At 40.9% G+C, this 24,372-nt stretch overlaps 3 protein-coding genes across 3 annotated transcripts; all 3 read left to right on the top strand.

Annotated features, from left to right (window-relative positions):
• The first annotated feature begins 354 nt into the window (after positions 1 to 354).
• Positions 355 to 9,190, top strand: LOC114582949 (vomeronasal type-2 receptor 26-like). Its single transcript, XM_077918254.1, has 4 exons — positions 355 to 465; positions 2,951 to 3,163; positions 4,533 to 4,659; positions 8,286 to 9,190. The coding sequence occupies exons 1-4, from the start codon at positions 355 to 357 to the stop codon at positions 9,188 to 9,190; spliced, it is 1,356 nt and encodes a 451-aa protein (XP_077774380.1).
• A 2,846-nt stretch (positions 9,191 to 12,036) lies between these two features.
• Positions 12,037 to 12,972, top strand: LOC114582951 (olfactory receptor 6F1-like). The gene has a single exon (XM_028704298.2). The coding sequence runs from the start codon at positions 12,037 to 12,039 to the stop codon at positions 12,970 to 12,972; it is 936 nt and encodes a 311-aa protein (XP_028560131.2).
• A 2,466-nt stretch (positions 12,973 to 15,438) lies between these two features.
• Positions 15,439 to 23,076, top strand: LOC114582952 (vomeronasal type-2 receptor 26-like). The gene is made up of 6 exons (XM_028704299.2): positions 15,439 to 15,581; positions 16,572 to 16,860; positions 18,124 to 18,933; positions 19,728 to 19,940; positions 21,134 to 21,260; positions 22,172 to 23,076. The coding sequence occupies exons 1-6, from the start codon at positions 15,439 to 15,441 to the stop codon at positions 23,074 to 23,076; spliced, it is 2,487 nt and encodes an 828-aa protein (XP_028560132.2).
• Positions 23,077 to 24,372: the final 1,296 nt, after the last annotated feature.

Genomic DNA, 24,372 nt, shown 5'->3' with positions numbered 1-24,372 from the left:
GAACAATTATGATCTCAGATACTGAACCAAAATACATTCATCTTAACCTCCCTTACTCCAGCTAGTAGAAAGTTATCCAGCAGCAATTTTAAAAACCAAACAAACCTGTGCTGCTAATAGCAAATTGAACAATCCCAAACTCACCTTTATAAATCTCAATGTGAACCTCATTGCAGCACAAACTTCAAATATTATCAACATGTTTTCGCCTTGATTTTTGCCATTCGTGAGATCAATGACAACCCTCAGCTCTTGCCCAATATCACCCTGGGGTTCCATATCTTCAACAATTTATATAATTTAAAAAGAACCTTCCAATCCGTTCTGGATCTACTTTTCAAGCAGAGAAATAGTATGCCCAATTACAAGTGTGACAGGAAAAATGTATTATCTGTTATTGGGGGACTCACTTCAGAATATTCCAAGCAGATGTCTACCATTTTAAGCAACTACAAGATCCCACAGGTATGCACACTCAAGCTTCGTATGGATGATGTCCACTTGCTTTTCAATTATGCTCTATCAATCTCCCTTTTTCATAAAAAGAGTATGAAAAAAATCAGAAGTTGTTTCTCAAAAGTGGAAGTAATTAATGGTTAATGACACTGAGTTGGAATACTGATTAAAAACTAAACTTCAACACATAAATTAACACTTAATAATGGTCATATTTGCTCTTCGTTACATTCAAACTAGAGCCATTTAAAACCATAGATTTAGATTACCTAAATTAATGAGCAACTACAACAAATAAATTTGGGCTATCTGTGTTGCACCAAGACTAAATGTAACAGGAAAATATTTAGCTGCTAACAAGCTCCTCATGCAAAATTCAGCAATGGTTTCATATGAATACAGAATACATCCTCAATAAAACACGATTATGTAGGAGATCTGGCTTTTCCTTTATCTACACATTCTATCGACTAACTATAGCATTGAAAGGTCATTTAACAGAAGTGTTGAAATACTTTTGAGTTGAGGTATGTAAAACATTTCTAGCTGAAGAAATAAATTGTCAGCCAAAAAGAACAGAAAATAAAAACCCTACTTTTAGGTGCCTGTACATGAAAATAAGCATATTAGTGTGGCACCTGTTCTATTCTTACAGATATTATTGTATAGTTTACAGATGGCGCTCTGATTGAAAATTTAATGTGATTAATGGTATGAATGTATTTCTGAACTACCGTATTTCCATATAGAAATATGCAGATTGTAGCCTTGCTGAATGTAATGTGTGACCACATGAAAGGTGTTCTTGGATGCAGTTGCTTATTAAGGCAGAGTTCTTTTGTTTCTTATTTGTTTGTTAGCTCACTTTCGGTTCATTTGAAGCTACAGTAAGTGGCAAAAGTGATTTCCCTTTTTTGTACCGGATGGCACCAAGGGAAACTACCTATCATATGGGGATCATCCAGCTATTTTGGCATTTCAGATGGACATGGATTGGCCTAATTGTATCTGATGATGATGCTGGGGAAATCTTTGTGCAGAAACTGACTCCTTTGCTTGCCCAGAACAAAATATGTGTTGCCTTCTTGAAAAGAGAAACAGTAACTAACTATATTCTTAACAATCACATGCAATTGGATTGCATTGTAAGAATCACAGTGTTGATGCAAACACTTGCTTCAGCTGATGCCAATGTGATTGTTCTCAGAATGGATGTATTGTTGCTTAATATTTTAATACAGTTGATGGAAACAATTGAAATCAATGTGATGAGCAAGTTAGGAAAGGTTTGGATAATGCCTCTTCAGTGGGATCTTTCCAGCAAACTAAGTGGAGAATTGAATGGCAGAAACATTTTCTTTGGTGCCTTTTCTTTCTCAGTCCACACAAATGCAATGCCAAAATTCAAGGAATTTCTTCGGAATGTCAAGCTTGATGACACTTTAGAGATGTTTCTCTGTTTGCCGTGGAAAGCTGCATTTAAACTGTGTGGAAGCTGTAGAGGAGAGGAGAATTTGGAGGAACTTCCTATAAGGATTTTTGAAATGGAAATGTCTGGTGAGAGCTACAGTATCTATAATGCTGTCTATGCTGTGGCACATGCTTTGCATGCCATATACTTTTCCAGACAAAGAGTTATGTTGCCTAAAGGCAGACTTGAGCATGTAGAAGTCCAGCCATGGCAGGTAAAGTGTAATCACTTTAAGGCTGAGCAGTGCTTTTTTCTGAGAAAGAAGGGGCACTATTGACATTAAAATGTGGTGGTAGGGGCACAGACATGGGGAGGGGCCAGTGCATGGTGGAGGGGTGTGACCTGATGTCAAGACTGAGCAGTTAGCTGTTTGATGCTCTGTCTCTCACACACAAAACTACTGGAGAACTGCCACCCAGATGAAGAAACCTACCATGGCCATTGCCACCCGGAAAAAAATAGTTCCTGGAATGGTGTTCTCCACTGGAAAAAAGCACTGAGGCTGGTGTTGTCTATTTGGAAATTTGAGATCATGCCTTGGACACCAGTCACAAAGTGGCTACCATGGTTAGCATGGCATAACACAACATTGCAACATATCAAAACACCAGAAAAAGAGACAGGGATATGAAACTGAATGGGCATATCCCCACCACCACTGCTTGTCATTGGACACTTGCTTAGAAACATATATTCCTTGCCCACCCTTCTTTGTTCAGAACAGAAGGCAGACTAGATATCAAATTTTGACACCAGTGAAATGCGGTCATGTCTAAACAGATTTTCAACATAGAGATTGAGCCTGTGCAAACAGGAACTCAGCAGGAAGAACAAACTAACTCTCATTCACTGTAGATTTTTGAGAATTATGTGGAGATAAAGTGACAGAAATCTTATGAATTTGAATCCTCTGTGCTTCACTTCAGGTCCAATTTTGAATTTTTTTTGTAATTGGAATATTGAATGTACACAGTAACTACGGATGCCATTTTATAAAAGGTGGTGTGCTGTCTCCCAATCTAGCTCCACCTTTTCCTGGAAAACATCCATTTTAACAATGGAGCTGCCCATGAAGTCTTGTTTGAGAACAAGGAATTGTCCATTGGGTATGATATCATCAACTGGGTCATTTTCCCCAATGAGTCCTACATCAAAGTCTTAGTTGGAAAGGTTTTGCCAAGCCAAATGTTCAGCATTATGGAAAATGTCATTGTATGGAATCAGAGATTAAAGCAGGTAGGAAGAAATTGTGTATCTTGATGGAATGGAGCTGCTGTCTGTGCCATTTTGCACTCCTGCTGCAGACCCTTCAGTTTATAATTTCTCTTTACTAATTTCTGAGCCTCCCAGAGCTTGACTGGGGTAATAAAATATCACACAAATCCAAGTTCACTGGTTTTTAGCAGCAGACTGGGTTGCACTTCCACTGCTGCATGCAACTGGGAGCCTGTCAGGTTTCTAGCTGACAGGACTTTGGCCTCTTGCTTGCTCAGGGAAGTTGGATCCTCTTAACAGAGGGTCCATGTTACCCTGGGACTCCCCCCAACCAGCTTGGCCAATCGGCGATGTGACAAGGGTTGGGGGTATTTAATAGGCAGCACGACGTGGGGACCTCCTCTTGCTTTGTGCTGCCGAACACCCGCCCTCCCACCTGTTAGTTAGGTCATGTCTGGCCTTGCTTTGGACTTCAGTTGGTCGCCTGTTTTGGAACGGGGGCCAGGTAGGAATTTCCCCCAATGTGGCAGATTGGCTGTGGCCACTTGGTTTTTGCCTACCTCTTAGCAATCGTCACAACTTTGTAAGGTTTGACAGTTAAGCAACGGTTTAAGGGGATGTGGGGAGGGGATGTGCGGCCATCACCTGCCCCGCCATTTTGATAGGGTATTCCGTTAAAGGAATCTGGGGTCTGGATCTCGTCCAAAGCCCAGGGAGGGGCTAGGGCCATGCCAGGACCCCCCGGGAAGCCCAGGGGTGAGCTCCAGTCAATATACATTGATGGAGTTCCCTCTGCTGGTAGTTTACCCCTGCAGGTTCCCTGCTGGGTTAGCAGGAGCCTGCTATAGTCATTAGATACCAATGCCTAAGCCAATACCAGTCACACTTGTGTATTCAATAAAGTTGTGGCCTAAATTTGCCCATTAACCTTTAAACTAAATTCTGTCTTCACTGTGTCTTTATTTCCATGGGGTGGGTTTCAGGGCTCAGCACACAACCAAATGGCAAACTTGATTAGCTCCTAGTGTTAGAGCTGTAGTGCAGAACAGGTGGCATATAGTGCTTCTTATCAGAGCAATAGTAAAAAAAAGCTGTGTATGGTAATTAATAAAAGAGTGAAAGTGTGGGGCTATATGCACTCTCTAGGAAGTCATAGCTCCCAGCAGAATATTTAAAAATCAAAAATGTGCAGCACAGTGAAGCATTAGGAATATAGGCTGCTACATATCTTTAAACATCCCTTATAGTTTGCTTTCATTGTTTCCCCATTACCCACCACTAAAAAGACCCTAACCACATCAGATTTCATGCAAGGACAGAAGTGATGGGCTAGCCTATGTTTGAGGACAAGGTTCATGCATTCTATCCCCCCCTTTTTTTTAATGAATAGGTGCCACCACGTTCCATATGTGTTGAAAGCTGCCATATTGGACACAGTAAGATAGTTCAAGAAGGAAAACCAGCCTGTTGCTATGACTGCACTCTGTGCTCAGAAAACATGATTTCTAACAAGAAGGGTATGTGACAGTGTACAGTAAATTTTAGAAACATGAGTTTTGTGTTCTATACTTTATCAGGACCACAGCACAGCGGGAAAAAGTAAAAAACACTCTTCCATCTGCAGTGCATTCCTAATTCTATTCAGGTCCCTGAGAAATTACAATTTGCAAGTCCGTGTTTATGCAGATTGGCACTACTGAGGATTTATCAACATAGCAAAAGAATTATCAGTATACTTCTGTAGTGTGCAGAGCTATGCACTGACATACAATACTAAACCTCAATCCAGGGCTCTTGAATCAGGGTTAACCACCTGCTCTACCTTTAACCTGGTTCCGAAGTATTTTAGGGAGGAACTTATTTTTAATGAACATGTAACCGGGAAGGGGAAGCAGGAAGGAACTACAATGGTACCTCGGGTTACTTATGCTTCAGGTTACAGACTCCGCCAGCCCAGAAATAGTGCTTCAGGTTAAGAACTTTGCTTCAGGATGAGAACAGAAATCGTGCTCCGGCGGTGCGGCAGCAGCAGGAGCCTCCAATAGCTAAAGTGGTGCTTCAGGTTAAGAACAGTTTCAGGTTAAGTATGGACCTCCGGAACGAATTTAGTACTTAACCCGAGGTATCACTGTATTGCTTTTCCTCTCCAGCAACCTCCAGACTAGGAGCATGAGTTCAATTCTCTGACAAGCTTCTTGCATAGCAGCACCCTGCCACATGTACGATCAGGGCCTCCACTGAACGGTTGCTCAGCAGAGTTGCCAATCCGGCTGCTTTACATGTGGCTTGACAGCGAAGAAGTTGCTTGCAAAGAAGCAAGCATACACCACTCAAGATTCACATTTCAGTTGTTCAGCAGAGGTGTCAATCCTGCTTTGTGCTTAATGCACTTTTGCAAGCTGCTTCTCTGCAGGAAAGCCACCAACAATGGAATGCCTTTCACTGGGCATGTTTGACATCTCAACTGAAAAGCAGTTCAGGAAACCAGCTCCTGCTTGACAGCCATTTGTAGTTCAGTGGTCAACAATGTCCAGGGCTGGATCTACACTGACCTGTTTAATGTTATTTCCCAATCTATCCAAACCCAATTCCTCAGGCCCATACTCAGGATCCCCCCCCCCCTCTGTGGCAGGCGTGATCATGAGATTGGAAACCGGTTGTCAAGCCTTTAGGAATGTGGCCCTGAAAGTGAAGTTATGGCTATGGCTCAAGCTCTGTTTCAGACCGGTGGGTTTGGCCCCCTTGATTCTGAGGGATAACTTTAAATCTCCATGGGAAGGGGAGATAGTGGAGGAAGTGCAGAAGTGCGGGTTGTCCTCCCTTTATATAGAGTCCATGATGTATAGCCACGCAAAGGCGGTGATCGCTCAAAGATTAAGGGATATTGCCAGACAGGAGGACATAGCCCGTGTGAAACCTGGGTTGTTTTGGGGGGAGCAGTTGTATCGGGCTGCTCCAGCTCGCTACCTGGCGGATATCCACTACGTGGAATACCGCAGACTATTTACTGTGGCTAGGCTGAATGTTCTTGACTCGGCGGTTCTGAAGGGAAGATATGGAGGAGTCCCATATGACCAGAGATTATGCCACTGTGCATTGGGTGAGGTAGAATCCACAGAGCACATTTTACTGAGCTGTCCCATCTACAACGATTTAAGACAGTATCTTATAACTCCATACTTATCCCAGCTCAGTTCCCGACAAAGAGGAAAGCAGACAGCATATCTACTAAATAAGTCTTCTGGGAAAACAACTTTGTCAGTGGCTAAATTCCTTTTCCTGGCACTCAAGTGTCGGAAACGTATAACTGAATGCTTTGATGTGGGTTATCTGTGAGAGGTCTAGTACTGTGGCCCTACCTTATTTATGTACCCCTATGATGTTATGTGGGACACGGGTGGCGCTGTGGGTTAAAGCCTCAGCGCCTAGGACTTGCCGATCGAAAGGTCGGCGGTTCGAATCCCCGTGGTGGGGTGCGCTCCTGTCGTTCGGTCCCAGCGCCTGCCAACCTAGCAGTTCGAAAGCACCTTCGGGTGCAAGTAGATAAATAGGGACCGCTTACCAGCGGGAAGGTAAACAGCGTTCCGTGTGCTGCGCTGGCTCGCCAGATGCAGCTTTGTCACGCTGGCCACGTGACCCGGAAGTGTCTGTGGACAGCGCTGGCTCCCGGCCTATAGAGTGACATGAGCGCACAACCCTAGAGTCTGGCAAGACTGGCCCGTACGGGCAGGAGTACCTTTACCTTTACCTTATGATGTTATAGTTTATAATTATTGTGTAATGTTTTATTTCTGACTATCGGTCGAATAAAGGAAATTGATTGATTGATTTCCCATTATTAGAATGATGATACATATGTTGTTTTAAAACATCACAGGGCATACTTTTTAATTAACATGTTTTATAACTTGGTTTTTGCATCTAATTCAAATAATACCCAGCAACACCATTTTCCTAAATGTTGTTTCTTTCCCTGCTCCTGGTCACTGGTTGCTCTGCTTTGTCCTCTGATGTCACATTTTAATTCTTCCTCCCTCCCATCTTTCCCTCCCTCCATTGTCTTTGATTTCTGTGCCCCTCAAATACCACTGGAGGGGGATGGGATTTTCAATAACTTAAAAAATGAAGGTAAAATGCTACATAGGGACATATGAGCAGTGTTTTACCAATATCGCAGCATAAATTAATTGTTCATTCAGTGATAAAAAGACAAGGTGATAACACATTATGAATGTAAAAAGGAGGACATCATGTGTTCATCTACATTATCGAAACCATTTCTTAACCCTTCCTTAACATTAAAAATGTTGAGCATAGATCCACCCTGGGACTACTGTCCGGAATCAGCCTTCAGAGTTTTGAATCATGATTGCAAGGGAATATATTGGAACTTTATTGGTGAATCAGGTTTCAGGATATTTTTGTCAATGGACACACTTAACTTAAAACGGTTGTGTTTTGCAACCAGACCCAGAAATAAAGAAGCAAGACACAAGTGATGATTTGAACATTTTATTCATAAAATCTGCCCCTTGCTGCCACCTCTGCTGCTTCCTGATAAATCAGCCCCAGCATGCTGAAGAAGGTGGGAGAGAGAAAAAAAAATAGATGGATAGGAACAGGCTGTGGCAGCAGTGGCCCCACTCTTCCCAGCCAGTGGTGGAGGCACCATTTCCCTCTAGGGCAACATGGGTGGGGGGGGGGGAGGGACACTCTGCCTCCCTCCCAGCTGTACCCTGCCTGCTGCCTGAGGCAACTGGCTCAGTGTGACTCAGGGACATGGTGGGCTGACTCTGCTTGGCAAAGCCAAACACTTCCCATTCCAAAGGGCATGACAAGATATAGCCCCAAAGCCTGGGCCCTACCTTACTGCAAGTAGCGAGGTCTTATTGCCCCTCCAAAAAGATGATTATTATTTAATGATCATTTCTTCAAGTCACCCTGAGGTACCTCACTGAATGTAACCCTCCTGTCTTTAGGCTTTGTTCCGTGCTTAGTATATATTTGGAATTGAGATGCCTTCATTAAAACATTTGGACTGAATCATTTTTGTCCAGCATTCACAAGGCATTATGAGATTTAATCCTTCCTGCTTAAAGCAAAGAGTGCTATTTCAATGATATATTCTCTTTATACCTTTCAGATGCAACTCTTTGTGTCAAGTGCCCAGAAGATCACTATCCAAATGAGAACCATGACCACTGTATCCCTAAGGTTATATCTTTCCTATCCTATCAAGAGCCCTTGGGGATTGTTTTGGTTAGTGTTGCTCTTTCCTTTACTGTGATCACTTGTTTTGTGTTACAAACCTTCGTAAAGAATTGGAACACACCCATTGTCAAAGCCAACAACCAGAACCTCAGCTGTGTTCTTCTCATTGCCATCCTGTTGTGCTATCTTTCTTGTTTGCTCTTCATTGGCAAACCTGGGAAGGTGTCCTGCCTTCTCCGACAAATGACTTTTGGCATCATTTTCTCTGTGGCTGTTTCTTGCGTGTTGGCAAAAACAATTCTTGTGATCCTGGCCTTCTTGGCCACAAAGCCAGGCAACAGGATGAGGACATGGCTGGGCCAAAAAGTGGCTATTTCCATTCTTCTTTCTTGCTCCCTCAAACAAGTCTGTATTTGTATTGCATGGTTGTTGACCTCTCCACCATTCCCAGATGTTGACATTTACTCTCAGACTGGGAAGATCATACTGGAATGCAATGAAGGTTCCATCACCATGTTCTACTGTGTCTTGGGCTACATTGGCTTTCTGGCCCTCTTCAGCTTCATTGTAGCTTTCTTAGCCAGAAGCTTGCCTGACACCTTCAATGAAGCCAAGTTTATCACCTTCAGCATGTTGGTGTTTTGCAGTGTTTGGATCTCCTTTATTCCTGGTTATCTGAGCACCAAGGGGAAACACATTGTGGCTGTGGAGCTTTTTGCTATCTTGGCCTCCAATACCGGGCTGTTGGCTTGCATTTTCTTCCCCAAGTGTTACGTCATTGTTTTCAGGGCTGATCTCAATACCAAGAAGCTGCTAACCGAGAAAAGGAATAATTGAACATGGGGTGTTTCTTTATTCTATTTTGTTACATGTACATTTCATATACCTTTATACTATTGTTTACTGCAGGAAATTAACTTTGTGGCTTAATATTGGCTACTAATTTTAAGTTTAAGCCAGTTGGACCAGTAAACCATGCCAGAACTGGCTTTTGGCTGTTAGACTTACTGATCACATTATTCTGGAATCAGATAAAGACTCCACTACCATGTTCTGTCCATTCTCAATGTACCAAGTTGTACTTTTACAGCAGCTGTCATAGTTAGATGGCTAGATACTGGTGTTTTATAGTGTTTGTATGTCTTTTCTAACCAAATTCATGATCACCAAAAAAGGGAATATACTGAGATAGTGGAAGTGTTGGCCATTTTTGCTTCTGACACTGGCCAGTTTTCTTATACCATTCTCATAAAAAATTACATTAGTCTTCTGTGAAGTAAACTGAATTCCAAATAACCAATGTATAAGAGAGAGAGAAAAGCTTTATTCTACAAGGTTAGGAGGGCTCGTGCATACAAATAAATGTAGATCAGTCACAAGAGGCCTGAAACTCTCAGGGGAGAAACTCTGCTGGGTGATTGAAGATCATAATTGTCGGGGAAAATAAATTAAGTAATTGACATTCAACTGTGTGAGAGTTTTCTTCTTCTTACCATCTACTCAGGTATGTTTGACACTGCTTGTAATATTCCGAATGATGGAAGGAAATGTTGAGGATCATTAGGATGAACTTAAATTGAACTGTGAACTGAACTAGTGGGTAAATATAGGTAAATATGTCTGGACAGTAGGGTACGCGGGTGGCGCTGTGGGTAAAGGCCTCAGCGCCTAGGGCTTGCCAATCGAAAGGTCGGCGGTTCGAATCCCCGCGGCGGGGTGCACTCCCGTTGCTCAGTCCCAGCGCCTGCCAACCTAGCAGTTCGAAAGCACCCCCAGGTGCAAGTAGATAAATAGGGACCACTTACTGGCGGGAAGGTAAACGGCGTTTCCATGTGCTGCGCTGGCTCGCCAGATGCAGCTTTATCACGCTGGCCACGTGACCCGGAAGTGTCTCCGGACAGCGCTGGCCCCCAGCCTCTTGAGTGTGATGGGTGCACAACCCTAGAGTCTGGCAAGACTGGCCCGTACGGGCAGGGGTACCTTTACCTTTACCTTTTATGTCCGGACATACACCACCTCCCTTCATCCAACTAAAAAGGAACTATTATCCCAGTTCAAAGGCATATTCCAAGCTTGCAAATGTACTAGAGAAGGGTATGGACCAGAGCTCTCTCTCTCTCCTCATTTTGAAACTATACAAAGGTTCATTATGGATTTATCTCTTATATGCCTCTTCTTACCCTTCTTCCCAGCATCCTTTGTGTTAGGTACTTGGAAAGAGAAAGGCATTTACAGTAAATTGGATGTAAAAGATGTTGACATTCCATCTTTTTAATTGATTGGCTGAAGCCAAAGAAGTAGAAGGATTACTAACATGACCGCGCAGTGGCAGTGTGCCTGAAAAGTTGTGCTAATTAAATGAAGGAAGCAAATTGAACTGGGAAGTTAGGAATATAAGAGTTTCAAAAGGTGCACCAAGAAATTCAATACAATTCACGCTAATTGAATTATCAAGGACTATTAAAGAAATGACCGCTCTGTTGGGTATGATTTACCCATTGGTGACATATTAGTTATAATTGGCCACATCTCTCCTTCATATCCTGCAGTCTTTTTCTTGACCTCTTTTAGAATTTCTATATTGAGAGATCTAGATAAAGATAACAACAAATAAAACATCAAGAGAACAGAACAACAACAACAAAAAAATAGCTAAGTGACCTTTGGTACTTTTCCCCAATCCTAGAAAGCCAAGGTGAAATATCAAGGTGGCTATGATTTTAATGAGATAAATATTCATTATTCACCTATCTAGATCTCAGATCCTATGGTGTTGTCATGGCCCTCTGTATTATTCTCTGTAGTGAAGGATCTGTGGGAGCCTAGCAATATTAATCCATAGGGATATAGAATACAAAAAGTTTTAAGTGACTTCAAGGATCCCCCCCCCCCCCGGTTTAGTTGTGTAAGAACTGTTAGAACACATTTTCAGAATTGAGAAGAAATCTCAAAGGAATCTTGTTGGGGTTTTTTAATATCAATTTTAATTATTCAGCTACCTGCATTTCAGTTATAAGCATGTGTTTAAGAGGACACACCTATCCAAGTTTTCCACTGTGTAAGTAGAAAGAATAAGAGAAGAAATCCATATATATACCTGTATATAGTAATTGAAAAAGGGTAAGTGGTAAAAGTGGGAGAAGAGTATATATGGATGGGTAGATGGAAATCTTTGTGTATTCAAAGTGGTACTTTGGGCATATTGATACAAACAAATGAAATGGCAAATAGTAAATAACTCTACTTTTTAAACAGTTGTTTTAAATACTGTTTAAATGGCTTAAATTGGTTCTTTTATTGTTGATTTATTGTTCTTTTAATATGAAAACTGGAAGTCACCATGTGATCTTGGAAAGATGAAATGTGGTTTAGAGGAGGAAATGTAAAGAAGTAACAAACAAACAAATAAATCAGTAAGGGTGTTGGGCAAGTATCCTATTAGCACCACAACCAAGAAGAGCCTTTTCACCCCAGCAACCCACTTTACTTTAGATGATAAGATCATCCAGATGAGGGCTTCTGCATCTGACCAAAGTGTAGGAAGAGACATATATTGCAATAGGTGATCCTTCAGAAGGTCTCAAGTCATGTAGCTCTTTTCTGTCTGCATACTCCTCATCACATCCTTGGTGCATTATCAATGTGTTAATTGGGTGATTTCCCCCCTCCCAGCAGTTAAAATTATGGAAGAGAAGAATAAAGAAAGAAATGGAACGAATTTGATGGAATTCATTCTTCTTGGCTTCCCGGGATCTCAGTATTTACAGATGTCCATCTTCATGCTCTTTCTTATCATGTATGTGATGGCACTGCTGGGAAATATGGCCATCATCATTCTGGTAATAGCAAATCGTCGTCTCCATACTCCCATGTACTTCTTCCTATGTAATCTCTCCTTCCTAGAAATATGGTACACAACAGCTTCTATCCCTAAGAGTCTTGCCATCTTTCTGGGGAGGGGCAGAAGCATTTCTTTCACAAACTGCATCATTCAGTTTTACTTTGTGTTTGCCTTAGGGTCCACAGAATACTTCCTCTTGTCTGTCATGGCTTATGACCGATATTTGGCCATATGTTACCCTTTGCGTTACAGCAGTATCATGGATAGCCAGCTTTCTTTGCAGCTGGCAGCTGGCTCTTGGCTGTGTGCATTCCTCATTATTCTTATACCAGCCATCTTGATCTCAAGGTTGACTTTCTGTGGTCCTAATGTGATCAATCACTTCTACTGCAACATTGATTCATGGATAGCTATTTCATGCACCAGCACCTCTGAGGTTGAGATAGCAGCTTTTGTTATATCCATTTTTGTCATTGTGTGTCCCTGTGTGATCACCTTTCTTTCCTATATATTCATTATCAATACCATCCTGCACATTCCTTCTGCACAAAGAAAGCAAAAGGCTTTCTCCACCTGTTCCTCCCATCTTGCTGTAGTGCTCATTTGGTATGGATCCACTATCTTTCTTTATGTCAAACTATCTAATATGTCTTCAGATATGAACAAAATAGTCAACATCTTGAACACAGTTGTGACTCCATTGCTGAATCCTTTCATCTATACACTAAGAAATAAAGAGGTGAAGGACACAATTAGAAGTTCATTGCACTGGGGTTGAACCCCACCCCACATGAGTCATGCAATTCAAAAAGGGCATAAAAAGTATATCACAAACGTGTATAGACCAGTGGTGAGGATGTTTCAAGGGCCATGTTAGAACAATGGTACCTTCCAATCTGGCCCATGGTCTCCAAACCTCTGCCCCACCCCACATGAAAATTTGGCTGTAAAATGTGAGTGATTTTCTTAAGTGTTGCAGCTGGGAAGTAAAGGGCTAACTTGGGTGCACTGATATTAGGGGAGATAGTCCAATTCATGTAAATGAGACTTTATTATAAGTTTACTTGCTGAAAAGGGGGGGGTACCCCTCACCTCATCTCAACAAATACCACCATATGCAGCAAATGGGCTTTGGAAATTGTCTGATTCATAATGCTGCTGTGGAGGGAAGTTTGGGGTGGGGAAGGTTATTAACCTTTTGCTTTTCAACAGTGCCACTTTCCTGAAAATGATCCTATGGCTATTAGGGTTGCAGAAAATAGTTAAATTACTGAATTGTGCAGATTAGGGGAGGGAATAGGGTATGGAAAAAGATGAAGGGATGAGAGAGAGAAGGGTCAAGTCTGTGTAAAGGATAGTGGTTTAATTGACATGGAAATGAGAATGCCAAAATATGTATTGGTGAAAAAGTTTAAGATGGGGATTTTTTATAGGGCTATATTAAAGCGAAGGAGAGCACCCTGAGCTCTTGCTGAGTTAATGATTGCTGTTTTCTGGAAACTAATATGTGAGTGTTGTAACCTTAGATAATGTGATGAAGGTATTGGGTTGCAAGTCTTCATTTTGAATGTAGTTGCTTTTGTGTCTTTTGTCTCAAGGCTTTGTGAAGTCAGGACATGCAAAAGACCCTCTCTGACTGAGAGAAGGAGAAAACATACCTAGGCTAAAATGGATGTTTTGGGAAGAGACAGACCTTTGTTCCTAGGTCTGCTGGAATTATTTCATATTTCAAAAACTGCTGAGCCTGTGCTGGAAGCACAAGACATTGTAAGGGTGTTTTGGATGTATAATTTACTGTACTCTGTTTTGTTTCCGAAGAGTTCTGCTAGTAAAATTTGAATAAGATTTTCATGGGTCTGGACAATGTTTCATTTCCAAAAGGAGTCAGTTTTCATGCATCCAGTCACTTCAAACTGTGCAATATTAATATTTGTAACAGTCTGTTTCTGCCAGCCAAGCAACTCCATGTCTGGGTTGTTGTGGCCAGCTTAGGATGGGGCACATGCCTTTATAGGTATTGTCTGTGCCTCTCAGCATAGCATCAAAGCAAACCAAAAATGATATATCAAAGCAAGCAGATAAATATATGCACGTCTAGGAGAAGATATCTCCATCAGTAGAGCACGAGATTCTTAATGTCAGGGTTGTGGGTTTGAGCCCCATGTTGGGCAAAAGATTCCTGCATTGCAGGGGGGGGGGGTTGAACTAGATGACCCTTATGGTCCCTTCCATCTCTACAATTCTATGATTCCCACAGCAGATACCAATTAGTCCCAGGCTTATATTGAGTATAAAAGTGGTGTTTACAGGCCTTCCAGGACATTTTCAACATTTGGTTCTACACAGCTGGAAAGGGTGCTTTAACAACTTTCCTGACTATACACAAAGGGACGTTTGGTCTCGAAGAGGGCTGTCAAAAGTTGTAGTAAGCTTTTATGAGCACCTCTTCCTTCTTATGTATTTTACCCTTGCCATTCACCCACTATGATTTCTCCCACTGGTTTATCTTTATGGGCATTGGAATTAAAGGAAACCTCTGGTTTTGATGGCATGCCATATATGTACAAAAACAATGGTTAAATTCATTCCAAATGTGAGGAAATTTTCTAGACATTTAGAAGAAACCATTCTGTTCCCAGCCTGCATAAATGGGGTGATCTACCCAGGATTTCTCCCTCAATAAGGGATAGACAATATTTTCTCCTGCGGAATAACATTTTCTCCTTCCAACAACCACAGCCAGCATGGCTAGTAACCAGGGATGATGGTAGGTAGGCAGCTGTAGGAGAACAACATCTGGAAGATCACAGGCTCCCTATCCCTGGTCTAAATATTGCAAATGAAAGCAATTGTGCTCAGCCAACCTCACTGTGAAGCAGGTGATATTTTCTCTATTTCCAACAAACAGAGGATATATGACACCAGGGAGGTATTTATCTACTCAGCAATCATGAAAAGCACTATTATTCATTTCCTTAGTCTGCAACAACAAGAATAATAAGATTTTTTATAATAAGGAGTCTAAATTTTGAGCTCACATGAGAACTGGTTCCAGTGTGACACACAGGGTGGGTGGTCTGTGCAAGAAGGATAGGGATAAATGTACTATCTACTGCTACTGCTGTGAGTGTGGTGAAACAATATGTTATGCAAGTGTAGCATGGGTAGGCATGTTTTTACATGCAGGCACTTGCTGTTCCTATTATTGTTGCAGCTGCAGCTCCCTCCTTTTACCTGTACGAAAATGACAGGAAAATGCAGAAATATCCAAGAGCATTTGTATAAGCCTGGAGAAGTAATCATTGGTGGCGTTCTTTCTCTAATACAACCTTTGGAGTATTCACTCAATTTTACAGCTGTTCCTGATAGCAATCATGATGGTGCTGTGTAAGATTTGTACAGTAGTTACTAGTAATCAGTTTTGCCAGATGGTATTAGATTTGTTATCAATTTAAACTGCTGAACTTCAAGAAGTGCTTTTCATATTGTATTACTGAAGTTAATGGGAAAGCTGTAGCATTAAAATTTGTTCTTGTAATAGATTTATTAAAGGTCCAGAAGCTGCCAAAGATCTTTGAAGAGCTACCCACTCAAACACATTAAACTATAGATCAAAAGCCCACCCCTTGTTTTCCTAAAGAAATGGAAGGGGAGCCTGTTCACTGTAATCCTACTACAGTGGACACTCGGGTTGTGAACATGATCCATGCAGGAAGCACGTCCGCAACCCACAGCGCTGCGTTTGCGCACGCACAGGTTGCAATTTGGCACATCTGTGCATGCGCAAAGCGCGATTTGGTGCTTCTGCACATGCGCCAAAACCCAGAAGTAACCCGTTCTGGTGGTTCCGGGTTCGGCGCGGTGCACAACCCAAAATCACGCAACCCAAAGTGTCTGTAACCCGAGGTATGACTGTATATGATAAACATAATAAGCATGGGACTGGGGTGGGAGAGAGAAAGCAGTGCAGGGTTCATGAAGAAAGTATCCTGCCCAGCCCCACTCCCCCCCATCTCAGTGTGAGAGTTCCACATCTACTGTAACAAATCTTCTGTTACAAATTTTAACTCCAGCTGATCCCAAGGACAGAGTGCTGAATTTTGGTTGCATCTGCCCCAGATTTAGAATGAAATATTCTCCTCCTTCCCCTCCATTGAACAACTCTACTCACACATGCTGTTTCAAAATACATTCCCCTGACTCACAGTTATTTTCTGATCTTAACCCTCATTTATGAAGCTAGAGTGTTTTGTTTTGTTTGGCTTTGCTTTTAGGAGCAGGAGGTCTGACAGCTCTTCTTTTATACCTGTGCTATTAATTGCAATTTATGTTCTCTCTAATTGATGTTTCTAAATCTCACTGTCGACCTCATTGCAGCGTAAAGTTGAAACGTTATCAACATGTCTTTGCCTTGATTTTTGCCATCCATGAGATCAATGACAACCCAGGGCTCCTGCCCAACATCACACTGGGGTTCGATATCTATGACAACCTATTTAACTCCATAAGAACATACAAGGTCATCCTGGATCTACTTTTCAAGCAGAGAAAGAATATGCCGAATTACAAGTGTGACAGAAAAGATGTGTTGTCTGTTATTGGGGGATTCAGTTCAGAACACTCTATGCAGATGGCCATCATCTTAAGTAACTACAAGTTTCCACAGGTATATGCATATCAATATATATATGAATGAATTCAGCAGTGTTTAGTTTGCTTTTCATTGTTAGTATGTTAGTGTTGTAAATATTGTTTTGTCGATTATAAGTACTGTAATGCTTTGTGAATGTTATAATATGACTTTTCTTGTGGTTGTTTTATCTGTTCAATCTATTTTTAAAGTGGTTCTGTTAATAGTGTTTTATAGAAGTGCTTATTTTATTTATAATTTGTCAATTGTTTTATATCATTTATGTTGCAATTGTGATGTTCTACTCTGTTACTATTTATTGTATGTAAACTGCTTTGTGACTCATGTGAGTGAAAAGCAGCATAGAAATATAATAAATGAAAATGAAATGAATGGTGTCCATTTGCTGTTCAATTATATTCTTTCAATTTTCCCTTTATTATAAATAAAATTGAAGAAAGGAGTAGTTGGTTCTCAAAAGTGCCAATTATTAATACTTATTGAAGCTGAATGTCTTTGAGAACTGCAGTTTCTTCTTCAGGAGCAATCTAGAGATAAATAAATAAAGTAAAAATCAACTATTGACATACGTACAAAATACAAATTTTGTAGAATATTCAATGCTTAGATTTATCAAATAGAGAAATGCTACCTTATTTATTTATTTATTTATTTATTTATTTATTTATTTATTTATTTATTTATTTAAAATGCAGCCTTTATTTGGGATCAGTATATAGCACTCACCCTGTGGAATGCCCTCCCATCAGATGTCAGGGAGATTAAGAACCACACAACTTTTAGAAGAAATCTTAAGGCAGCCATGTATTGGGATTTTTTTAATGTTTGATGTTTTATTAAGGTGTGTGTGTGTGTGTGTGTGTGTGTGTGTGTGTTGGAAGCCACCCAGAGTGGCTGGCACAACCCAGCCAGATTTTTTTGGGGGGGGAGTAGAAAGAAAATTATTCTTACATTTACCGGTATATGTTTATATTGGTTAGAGTAGAGCCATTTAACCAATGGACTTTCATTATTTCATTTATTTCAATAGATCTACTCTGAGTATGGCTAAAACCCATTCGTTTTACACATGAACAATAAAAAAATAAAGAAGCTAGTATGTTTATGGGACCCTACAACAAATACCTTCGGCTATTTGTCAAGAAGCATAAGAAATTCTAAATATAAGAGATAATCTCCAGATTGTTAGCTTTTGGTGCAGTTTCCTATAATGGCAGAGTGGATTTATTATTATTATTATTCTTTAGAGTTTTAAAATCATATACCTCTGTTTCTTAGCTCACTTTTGGTTCATTTGAGGCTGCAGGAAGTGGGAAAAGTGATTTCCCTTTTTTGTACTGGATGGCACCAAGGGAAACTACGTACCATATGGGGATCATCCAGCTACTCTGGCATTTCAAATGGACATGGATTGGCCTGGTTGTATCTGATGATGATGCTGGGGAAAACTTCGTGCAGAAACTGACTCCTTTGTTTGCCCAGAACAACATATGTGTTGCCTTCTTGCAAAAGGGTACAGGAAATGACCTTGCTCTTAAACATAACATTAAAAGAATTATAGTGATGGCACAAACACTTATTTTAACTCATGCCAATGTGATTATTCTTGCAATGGACTCTCTCTTATTCCATATATTAGTGTTGTCCTTAGAAGGCATTGAATTAAAGAAGAAAGTCCTAATAGGGAAGGTCTGGATCATGCCACCGCAGTGGTATTTCAGTACCTCTCCCAATGGAGAATTGATTGGCAGGGACATTTTATTTGGTGCCTTTTCTTTCTCAGTCCACACAAATGTGGTGTCAGGATTCCAGGAATTTCTTCTGAACGTAAAGTTTGATAAAACACTAAGGACATTCCTCTGTTTAGTCTGGCAATTTCTAATAAATCAATGTGAAAGCTGTAGAGGAGTGGAGAATCTGGAGGATCTTCATTCAAATGTTTTTGAGATGGATATGTCTGGTGAGAGCCACAGTATCTACAATGCGGTCTATGCTGTGGCACATGCTTTGCATGCTGCATATTTTTCCAGACAAAGAATAATGTTGGATAAAGGCAAAGTGGAACATGTGAATTTTCACCCATGGAAGGTAAATAAATCACTCTGAGGATGGAATTTGACTATACATCATGGGATAATGGGCATATTTTGAATTTTGAGAATGAGTCTTGGCCACCAGTCACAAAATGGTTTCCATGGGTATTAGAGGACATACTTTTGGGTTCAATGGCATCCACAATGGCATCCAATTTTGGCTCCCTACTCCAGGGAATGTCCTTGTGTGGTTGTCGGAAGCTGCTGAGGGTTATGTGTCTATTTTTTTCTGTTTAGCAAATTGCTGTGGGGAAATTCTCTTAAGATGTTAAGTAAAGTATTGGGGGGGGTAGAATATATTTTTCTTCCTCCTCAACGCAATGAAAAATAAATGGAGAATATGGAATTTGCTAACTATTTTGTGACATTTTAGCTGCCCTTCTATCAATTTTGGATTTGCTTTTGTAGGCCAAGGTGACTACCTTACTTTTATAAATAAAATAAAACCAAATAACTGACACCAATGAATTCAAACTGAGAGGTTGTAAGTTGATAGGGAACTGAGGAAAATATTATTTCCATGTTTATGTTAACAGTAGTTTGTAGATGTCTGAATGGATGAGAGTAAGAAGATTCACTCCAGTTGATAATAATTGTTGTAGTTTCTCCCAATCAAGTTACACAACTAATTCACATTGCTATTCCCCTTTTTTGTGGAGGTAAAATGATAGAAATCTTCTGAATTTGTACTTTGGGTCCAGTTTTAAAATGCTTGTACATTGCAGAATTGAACAGGCAGAAACAATGGGTTCCATTTTATAAAATTTATTGCATTGTCTCCAAAACTAGCTCCATCCTTTCCTGGAAAACATCCACTTTAACAATGGAGCTGCCCAAGAAGTCTTGTTTGAGAACAAAGAATTGAGCATTGGATATGATATCATCAACTGGGTCACTTTCCCCAATCAGTCCTACCAAAAAGTCAGGGTTGGAAGAGTTTCATCAGGTCAAATGTTCAGCATTATCAATGATGCCATTGTGTGGAATAGAAGATTAAAGGAGGTAGGGACATGTTCCATATCTTAATAGAATGGTGTTACTCTTGGTTATCTGCATTGCTGATGTGAAACCTTCAGTCCATCATTTGTCTTGAATGATCATAGACTGGTGCACTATATCTAGATAAGTTCAGATAAGGTGTTTCTCTGCAACAGACCATGTTGAATTCTATGCAAGGCAGGTGGCAGGGAATTGTTTTGGACCCTGGCCAGTGGTGCTGGCAGTATTTGAGTCTCTGATGACCCCGGGAGACAATCAGCACCCATGACTGACTCCTAGGGGCAGAGCTGATGGAACACTGTACTTCCTTAGTTTGTACCATGACTGTAAAAGAAGAAGAAGCCTAGACTATGATAGCTTAAGTCCTGCTGTCATTGACTGATTCTCTCTCTCTCTCTCTCTCTCTCTCTCTCTCTCTCTCACACACACACACACACACACACACACCTTTGTCACAGCAAGGCTTTATTTCATAAGCCTGACTCACATATGTCACAACTCAGCCAGGGAGGAAATTGGGCAGAGTTTCCCAAACTGGTATTGTTTGAGGCATAGAGCTGGAAAACAAATGTCACACACTTAAGTTCCTGTGGGATCCATCTGATTCTGTGCTATTAGTCACATACACTTTTGCCTGAAGGGACGCAGGTGGCACTGTGGTCTAAACCACTGAGCCTCTAGGGCTTGCTGATCGGAAGGTCAGCGGTTCAAATCTGTGCAACGGTGGTGACCTCAGCTTCTGCCAATCTAGTAGTCACAAAACATACCAGTGCAAGTAGATTAATAGGTACCACTGCAGTGGGAAGGTAAACAGCATTTGTGAGCACTCTGGCACTCATCATATTGCCCTGTTGCACCAGAAGCGGTATAGTCATGCTGGCCACATGGCCCAGAAAGCTGTCTGTGGACAAACAGCAGCCCCCTCAGCCTGAAAAGTGAGATGAGCACCGCACCCCATAATCGCTTTTGACTGGACTTAACTGTCCAGAGGTCCTTTACCTTTTACTTTTTTACCCTTTTGATAGACACACCTCCTTCCTTTCTCAATGAACTGCAGGGTAAATCAGTACAGGAATGCATTTCTTAATGCCTGTTTAACCTGGAGATAGGCCATCTGAATTGTGCATTGCTTTGTAATGATTTGTTGGGTCTCTGGACCATAATAAAGATAGATAATGATATATTTTTATGAACAGATACCACCACGGTCTACATGTGTCAAAAGCTGCCATACTGGACACAGCAAAATAGTTCAAGAAGGAAAACCAGCCTGTTGCTATGACTGCACTCCGTGCTCAGAAAGCATGATTTCTAACAAGAAGGGTATGTAGCAATATAAAGATATGCACAGGGAAATTTGTTGCATATTGCAGCATACTTTGTATGGAGCACAGCACAGCAACAAAAGGGTTAAACACTGCTCCTTGTATAGTGTATTCCTAATCCTGATCAGGAAGACCCCAAGAAATTCATGATTTTAAAGGATTGAGGGGTTAGAGCAGACTGCCTCAACCTCGGCTCTCCAGATGTTTTTGGCCTACAACTCCCATGATCCCTAGCTAGCAGGACCAGTGATCAGGGATGATGGGCATTGTAGTCTCAAAACATCTGGAGGGCTGAGGTTGAGGAAGCCTGGGTTAGAGCCATTGCTTTCAAAATAGGCATTGTTCCATCTGAGACTTCTCTCAATCTGGATATTATAAACAAAACTCCACAAACCTCTAGAGCAGGCATTTTACTGAAGTTCACAAGGCACACGTAGAGATATTTACTCACATTCGAGTGTATGATGTTCTTTTGCTTTGAATGAATGAAGTTAGGAAACTCTCCATGAAGTTCTTTATGGTGTTTTCTATGGAGTTTTTAATGGAGTTTTTTTAAGAACAAGTGAATTTGCCTCTCTTCCTGGGCTTGCAAGAACTAAACTGAACTAGGTTGTAAAGGACAGGAGGTTTTCTCCGCTCTGGGCAGAGCGAATAGAAAATAAAATACTCCTGTGCCTTAATTTCCCAGCCTACTTTGGGGAAAGGCACTACCTTTCCTTAAAGGGGCAACATTATTCCTTTTACTGATACTAATATACTGATATGCTATCACTAAATAATTGAAACGGGGGCAGGGGGGCAGAACAGATATTTCTGGGAATAAATGGACTAAAGGGAAATAAATGTGTTGAGACAATTTTGGCCAACACTAATTGTGTGCATATATTGTATATATATATTATATTGCAGATGCAGCTTATTGTATCAAGTGCCCAGAAGATCACTATCCAAATGAGAACCATGACCAGTGTATCCCTAAGATTATATCTTTCCTATCTTATCAAGAGCCCTTGGGTTTTGTTTTGGTTAGTGTTGCTCTTTCCTTTGCTGTGATCACTTGTTTTGTGTTACAAACATTTGTAAAGAATTGGAACACACCCATTGTCAAAGCCAACAACCAGAACCTCAGCTGTGTTCTTCTCATTGCCATCCTGTTGTGCTATCTTTCTTGTTTGCTCTTCATTGGCAAACCTGAGAAGGTGTCCTGCCTTCTCCGACAAATGACTTTTGGTATCATTTTCTCTGTGGCAGTTTCTTGCGTGTTGGCAAAAACAATCCTTGTAGTCCTGGCCTTCTTGGCCACAAAGCCAGGCAATAGGATGAGGACATGGCTGGGCCAAAAAGTGGCTATTTCCATTGTTCTTTCCTGCTCCCTCAAACAAGTGTGTTTTTGTATTGCATGGTTGTTGACCTCTCCACCATTCCCAGATGTTGACATGTACTCACAGACTGGGAAGATCATACTGGAATGCAATGAAGGTTCCATCACCATGTTCTACTGTGTCTTGGGCTATATTGGCTTCCTGGCCCTCTTCAGCTTCATTGTAGCTTTCTTAGCCAGAAGCTTGCCTGACACCTTCAATGAAGCCAAGTTTATCACCTTCAGCATGCTGGTGTTTTGCAGTGTTTGGATCTCCTTTATTCCTGGTTATCTGAGCACCAAGGGAAAACATATTGTGGCTGTGGAGCTTTTTGCTATCTTGGCCTCCAATACCGGGCTGTTGGCTTGCATCTTCTTCCCCAAGTGTTACACCATTGTTTTCAGGGCTGATCTCAACACAAAGAACCTGTTAACTGGAAAAAGGATTGGCTGATTTTGCATGTTAATATCTCCATTCATTCATCCAAATATGTAATTCCTGCAATCTGCTCACTTTTGTGGTATGTTGCTTTTAATCAGTTTTCTAGTGACGCAAGTGTTAATGAAGTATTAATAAAGTAGGGTTGGTAAAATAGTTGACTTTGGGATGTCAGGTTGAATGATGGAACAACACTGGAATAAGATGAAGACTCCATCATCATGTCCTACAGTCAGGTTTCTGGTCATCTGCAACTTCACTTTTGCTTTTCTAGCTGGGACATCACTTGACATGTTCATTCACACTGAGCCCCTCGTCTTAGGTATGCTGGCTTTTTCTAGTGTTTGGATTTATTTGATACCTGCTCATCTGAGCACGATAATAATATACTAATGCTATTTAAATGAGTGGGAGAGGGTAATTAGTCATTGTAGAATAGGGTGGACAGTACCAAAGATTGGAAGGATGAGACACACAAGGAAATAAAAATACAGTGGTACCTCCGGTCACGTACTTAATTTGTTCCGGAGGTCCGTTCTTAACCTGAAAGTGTTCTTAATCTGAAGCACCACTTTAGCTAATGGGGCCTCCCTCTGCTGCCGCGATTTCTGTTCTCGATTTCTGTTCTCATCCTGAAGCAAAGTTCCTAACCCAAGGTAATATTTCTGGGTTAGCGGAGTCTGCAACCTGAAGCGTATGTAACCTGAAGCGTATGTAACCCGAGGTACCACTGTAGAGAGATTTGTTCTTTCCTTCTCCCATGTAATGGATTATAGGATTGCCACCTTAATTAGTCATATTTAGGTTGAAAAGCCTCACTTATTTAAATGGAAACTGAATGCAACATAATGATTGACCTAACACCACACACTGGGAATGATTGATATAGCCATGTTTCTGAAATATAATTTCAGCACACTGTCCCTTACTCATATTAGCTCTCAAACCTCATCATTAAACTAGTTACAGACTATATTCTCTAGTGCCTTGTTATTAATATTTCTGTCTGTCTCTACAGAAATAATCTCTGGTGAATCTTGCTTTTTTTTTTTTTTTAAAGAGAGAATAAAAGATGTGCAAAAGATTAGACAGAATCTAAAAGAATTAAAGGTGTTTAGATAAAACCACCCAGACAACAGGAACAAATATCAGGAGTGTAGGTAAGGTATGAAGGAAGATTCTTAAAAGCCATTTCTGAGATGGAAAGTCATGGCTTGAGTCATATTTGAGTGAGATGGACAAATATGACAAAAGTGTGACTTAAGAATCCCTCACTCCCCCCCCCCCAAAAAAAAAATAAAATCCAGAAGA

This window comes from Podarcis muralis, chromosome 13 (genome assembly GCF_964188315.1).
Source record: "Podarcis muralis chromosome 13, rPodMur119.hap1.1, whole genome shotgun sequence".
Classification (NCBI taxonomy): domain Eukaryota; kingdom Metazoa; phylum Chordata; class Lepidosauria; order Squamata; family Lacertidae; genus Podarcis; species Podarcis muralis.
Note: the sequence above shows the minus strand (reverse complement) of the source record. Positions and strands in the feature narration are given on the sequence as shown.